The sequence below is a fragment of the Gopherus evgoodei genome, chromosome 7, assembly GCF_007399415.2.
Source record: "Gopherus evgoodei ecotype Sinaloan lineage chromosome 7, rGopEvg1_v1.p, whole genome shotgun sequence".
Classification (NCBI taxonomy): Eukaryota; Metazoa; Chordata; order Testudines; family Testudinidae; genus Gopherus; species Gopherus evgoodei.
The window spans coordinates 11,140,901-11,146,900 of NC_044328.1; the positions used below are offsets into that span (position 1 = coordinate 11,140,901).

A 6,000-nucleotide genomic window follows, 5' to 3' on the forward strand; every position below is an offset into this window, starting at 1 on the left:
CATCTAAGGACCCCTTCTCACCACTATGATTGGTACAATATGTGGTGAAACAAAGATGGCAGTAACTGTTAATTTCTTGCATGAGGGTGGAGTGCCCAAGACCAATTAGCTCAGACAAAGGAGGCTTCAAATAACACCTGTCAGGCCAGTAATTTAACTCAAGAACATGCCATTGCTTTCACAATGATCAGGCAAGGTGAGATCTTCTCTTTATTAAGAGAGAAAATAAAGGTGCTGCCTAATCATGTCCTGAGATAATTAGAAGAATAACTGAGGAGTTGGGGCTTAAGTTAATCAGTTTCTCTGAACCAATTAGTACCTCTCAACTTCTCTGTGGGGTTGTGAAGATGCAGCTGTCTGAGACAAGCTGCATGATTCCATGCAACAAAAATTAAATCCATTGCAAAAGGGAGTAGGTCTTTTTATAAGCAAGTTTTAATTTGGGGGGGGAGGGAGGGAGAGGAATGACTATTAGGAAATACCTTAACATTAAAACATTACTGTAGAATGGAACTCTGAAGATCATTGACAGAAAGAAGAACATCTTTAAGCTAGCACAAGGAGAGTACATTGCACCAGAGAAGATTGAAAATGTCTACATCAGAAGTACTCCTGTTGCCCAAGTTTTTGTACATGGGGAGAGTTTAAAGGTAAATTGCTGCTTTCCTGAGTGCTTTACTTCCTAAATAGGAAATGAATGCTCAGCCTTGAAGAATTGGGCCTTCTGAAGCATTCCCTTGAGTACTTCAGACCCATGAATGGCTCTGAAGCTTGCTCTGTGTACAAGCTGCAGCTTCCCCTCCACAGCCTCTGTGGGTATAGCTGGCTTGTGATATACAGGAGGTCAGACTATGCATGGACTCTTTAAAGCAAAAAAAATAACTCTGCCTGCAAACAAGGCTGTCTCTTACTAGCCTTCCCATTAGAGGGCAGGAATCTTTTCAGCAGTGTTTTGTCAGGATGGTACCCCCCAATATTTTTAGGATTTGTAAGTATGCTGGAAGGTGATAAGAACTAACTTAGGGGTAATTCAATATCTGTGTGGGTTTTGAGTGATCAGAAGTTGCCTAAGTGATATCACTGCAATTGATGAAGTACATGGGAATTTTAATGGGAGCATTTAAACCAATGCTGAAACCTCTTAAACAGACTCTTCCATTTTAAGAAATGGGTGCCCAGAGCATAGGCTGGGTGGTTAAACTTGGATTTGAAGAAGACATTAAACTGTAGCTCACACTCTGAGCTTATTTAAATTATGCAAAATTCTAACTCAAATGGTAAGTACTTTGTTGTATAACAGTCTCCTATCCAGAGGACTCAAGCAATTGTATTAGACTTTAAGGCCAGAAGGGACCATCATGGTCATCTAGTCTAACCTCCTGCATGTTACAGGCCACAATCTCGCCCACTTCAGTCAACCTGGGTTATAGCCTTATTGCAGAAGTTTCCAAATTGTGATTAAAGATTTCAAGTTACAGAGAATACCATTTACTGTAGTTAAAACCAGCCCATGACCAGTGCCCCATCTTGTAGAGGAAATAAAAAAAAAAAACCCTGAGGGTTTCTGCCAATCTGACCTCAAACATCCTTTCTGATACCAAACAGGGTGGTTATGCCTTGAGCATGTGGGCAAGATTTGCTAGCCAGACACCTGGAAAAGAATTTTCTGCAATAATTGCCACTGTTAAAAAATTTAGCTTAACTAGGCACTTCCTCTGATCCATATCATCTGTTCACATCAGTGATGGGCAAAGTGAGAATCCTACAGTTCTGCAAAGCTGCTTCGGGTTGAGATTCTGGGTATGACTCCTTACTGAGTCCAATAGTTAAATGTTGAACAGGATTGCATTAAACTTTTGACACTTTCATATCATACATCTTGTTCCAAACGTGACTCTTTCCACAGTCCTCTCTAGTGGGTATAGTGGTTCCTGACCCTGAGGTACTTCCAAAATTTGCAGCAAAACTTGGAATAAAAGATTTGTCTGAAGAAACTTACAAAAATTCAGTAAGTGGCTTTTTATCTTAAGATTGTATCTTCTGGGTGTATTATACTTGTGCTGCAGAGAACAATAGTCTGGCAGAAACTGCCTTAATGTGGATTTAGGATATTTTAGTGTCTTTAGAGTTTTACATTTTAAGCTTCCATTTAAAATACTAGTTGCTAGCCCTTACTCAAAACAGCTGTGACTATGTCCTGGAGTAAGCACTGGGTTCAGGTGGCGAGCCCTGAGTTCCAGTCTTAGCTCTGCCATTGCCACAGGAGCTTAGGAAGACTAAGGCAGTGTAATGACTTCCAATCTGGCAAATGAGGATAATGCTCTACTGGCCTTCATGGGCATGTGGCTAATATTTATAGGGCTCTGAACACAGTACTGAGTGGTAAGTATCCAACACCTTTAAGCATAACTTCACACCAGGACCACTACTCCACCATGGATTTAGAAAGGGAGGTAGCTTTCAACTTCTGCTTGCTGTGTTACATGACATCGGTTTTAACTTGGTCTATTCTAGGTATTGAAAAAAGCTATTTTAGAAGACATGGTCAAAATCGGAAGAGAAGCTGGCCTTAAGTCCTTTGAACAAGTGAGTATTTAGGATTATGTAACAGACATTAGCACAGGCAAACGGTGGCTGCCAAAGGCCTAGGAAGTATGCACTGCTGTAGCTTAAACCAGTCCTGAACTGCATTAGTAAAGAACCTGTCCATATGGAAATTCAGTGGCTCTTCAGTTTAACATGGTGCTGATAAACTAGTGGTCCATGATGTGCTAGAAAGTGTAAATGTCTATCTTTCTACACTCAGGTTAAAGACATCTACATTCATCCAGAGATGTTCACTATTGAACAGGGACTCCTGACTCCAACCCTGAAGGCAAAGAGAGCAGAACTCTCTAAATACTTTCAGACCCAACTTGAAGCCCTCTATGCAAATATGCAGGAATAATAGGGTGGCATATCTAAACACACTGAGATTTCTGTGGAATACCAAAGCACTCCTCAGGACAGTAAGTCATCTACTGAGAACAAGATTGAATAGAGGAGCAAGAGGAATCTTAACAGGAAGATGATACGTTATACTTGCCAACTTTATGCCATGGCTTGGACTTCATCACAGTGATGACAGTAAGCTATTGTGTTCCAGTTTCCTCATCTCTGGAATAGGCACAAGATTCCAAGTAACATGGAAGCACTTGCTTTCAGACTGAAGCACACTGTCTAAAATAAGTGCTTAGGAAGCAAATGGGCAGGTTCTACTAACTTTCATCCTTTGTCAAAAAGTGGTTGTCCCCCCTCATGCCCTCCACTTAAACTGTGAAATTGCCAGTGGCTGCAAGACTGACCTTTCTTAAGCCTGAAATTTGTATTGTGCTTCAGCTGCCTTCTGGTAACTACTATGTAACGCAATAAATTTTAATTGCACATTAAAAAAACCTATCCTGTACAAGTGATCATTTCTGCAGTGTCCTTGGCAAAAGTCAGTCACTCAGACCATAGCGGTAGAATGTCTCTGCGGAATGCGTTATTAAGCAGAGCTCAAATTATAGCTGATCTACTGGCTTCCTGCATGCATACCACTGGGCTACAGGGCAAACACGGGGTGACTAAACTGAGACGTCAATCCATCTGGTAAGTTGAGTGAAGCTGTTTTCTGTCCATTGTCCTTGCCTATGGAATACCAAATCAGTCCATTGTTACGTGCTGGAGGTACCAGCAGCAAGCCTTAGCCTTCCACAAAGGCCACCAAAAGTGTCCTTTCAAAGCTCTCCAGCAATTTACAACTTCATCATAACAGCAACAGAGAGTCCTGTGGCACCTTAAAGGCTAACAGATGTATTGGAGCATAAGCTTTTGTGAGTGAATACCCACTTTGTTCAGATGCATGTCATAGTCACCGACAAAAGCTTATGCTCCAATACATCTGTTAGCCTTTAAGGTGCCACAGGACTATACTGCTTTTTACAGATCCAGACTAACACAGCTACCCATTTGATACTTCATCACAATTGTCTTAATATTAGTTCATATGTCTAACTCTCCCTGTTACATTGTCTCCTAATCTCTTCCTATTTAACCTATCCTGGTAGAAGTGTGCAACATTTTCTCCCCCTGCCCCCCAAAGCTATCAGGTAAGAAGTGCCTCATGCTGTTGCACATCTCTTCCACTATCTATCATTAATGTGAAGTGGCAAACTGGGGGTGGGAGGTGGGAGAAGGCTAAGCAAAGATTTAATTAAAATAGAATAATATACAGGAATGGAAGTCCCTCCCCACATAAAGCAAAAGCTTTGTAAAACAAGGAATCATTGGGGAACCAATCCAGTAGCTCCTTCTGCAGAGGAATGGAAACTTCATTTGTAAATCTTCCTGAGATGAGGCTTAGGCCAGGTCTACAGTGGTATAACTACCTTGCTCAAGAGTGTGAAATGTCCACACCTCTGACAGTTACTCCAATCTAAGCCCCAGTATAGACAGTGCCATGTCAACATAGCTACTGCCTCTTGTGGAGGTGTAGTAACTACACCTATGAAAAGTGCTTCTGTCCACATAGTATCTTCACTGTAGTACAGCTGTGTTGAAGTGCTTAAGTGTGTAGACCCGCCTGTCTAATTTCCCAATGCACCAAGGGATTTCTGTGAATAGCTTCCTAGATGCCTAGCACACCAAACCTGGAGGATTAATTTTGCCTGTAGCAAGCTTGACACCAAGGCCTTGGCTCTTTGGATGTATTGACATGAACTGGGTGCAACTGGGATGTGTAATCCATATTTAAGCTCCCCTTTAGTGCTAGGCCTACCTGTTCATGCCACAACCTTCCAAAGGGGGTGCTAATGATTAAACCAACAAAAGGATGAGAACTAATTCCTGGGAACTGAAGAACAACTTCTGGAACTGGAATCTCCTCTCCCATTAGAAGAGACACCTCTCTAAATGTTCTTTCAAAGGTAATAGTGACTATAGTTTACATTGCAGATTTTTTTTTTATTGCAGCCCTGAGTCTCAGAACCCAGGTCAACTTACTCAGGCTTGTGTTACAGGACTAAAAGTAGCAGTGTGGACAATCCAGTCTTGGGCTGGAGCCTTGCTTCTGAGACCCTTCCCCAAGCCAAAATGGCTACTTTTTAGTCTATAGCATAATCTTCAGTTAGTTGATCCAAGCTCTCAGCTGTACTACCATGTACCCTAGAAGTCAAGCCAGTTTTATCAATCACTCTAACCTAGACCCCTGATCAGATGGTGAGTCTGATATGCCTGTTTTAAAGGATACCACTAGGGTTGCCTCTTCCACAGTCCTTGGTTCTCACTGTCCCAGAGAAGTTCTAGTGTAGCTGAGATCCACAGAACCTTGTGGTGCTGGGTTGTATTACAGTAGCCTCTAAAGATGGGCATACTAGTGTTTTTTGTAGTAGACAACAAAGTAGTCCCTGCCTCCAACACTTGTGGTTTTTTCTCCAATGAACTTCTAGGTAGGTTTCTGGGGTGATCTGATCAAGCTGAGATCTACCTGGATACCAGAATGCATTAGAGGCTAATAAGAAAATCCATGATGAATTGTACTTAACTTTTAGCAACCAGGTCTGGATGAGAGTTCTGGTGGCTTCTGCATGTGCTGTTGACTCAAGTGCCTTCAGGGCCAGAAGAGATTTCCACACTTTATATTGAATAAGAATGAGTTTAACTTCTTTTGCCCAGGATTCTATTTCTGTTGCCATGGAGAAGATTTGATCTCTACTTCTCCCTTCCCAAAGCAGGGAGTGACACTCATACCTAGGTCCTTACCAAAGTTGGTTTATTTCATGGTCACAAGATTTTAATCAAACTTCATGATTTCAGCATTTAAATCTGAAATTTCAGTGGTGTTGGGGTGCTGACCCAAAAAGGGGAGTGTGTGGGTGGGGGGGCTTGCAAGGTGGCTATAGCAAGAATTGCAGTACTGCTACCTGTACTTTTGTGGTGCTACTTCTGGAGACACTGCCTTCAGAGCTGGGCAACTGGAGA

General features: G+C 42.0%; 1 protein-coding gene across 1 annotated transcript in view; it reads left to right on the top strand.

Annotated features, from left to right (window-relative positions):
- The window catches only part of ACSL5 (acyl-CoA synthetase long chain family member 5), a 37,355-nt gene extending 33,958 nt beyond the window's left edge, over nucleotides 1–3,397 (top strand). Inside the window, 4 exon segments of the mRNA XM_030570943.1 lie at nucleotides 507–650; nucleotides 1,907–2,008; nucleotides 2,515–2,586; nucleotides 2,807–3,397. Of these exon segments, the coding sequence (XP_030426803.1) occupies nucleotides 507–650; nucleotides 1,907–2,008; nucleotides 2,515–2,586; nucleotides 2,807–2,947 (459 nt within the window). The 3' untranslated portion in view covers nucleotides 2,948–3,397.
- The last annotated feature ends 2,603 nt before the right edge of the window (nucleotides 3,398–6,000 follow it).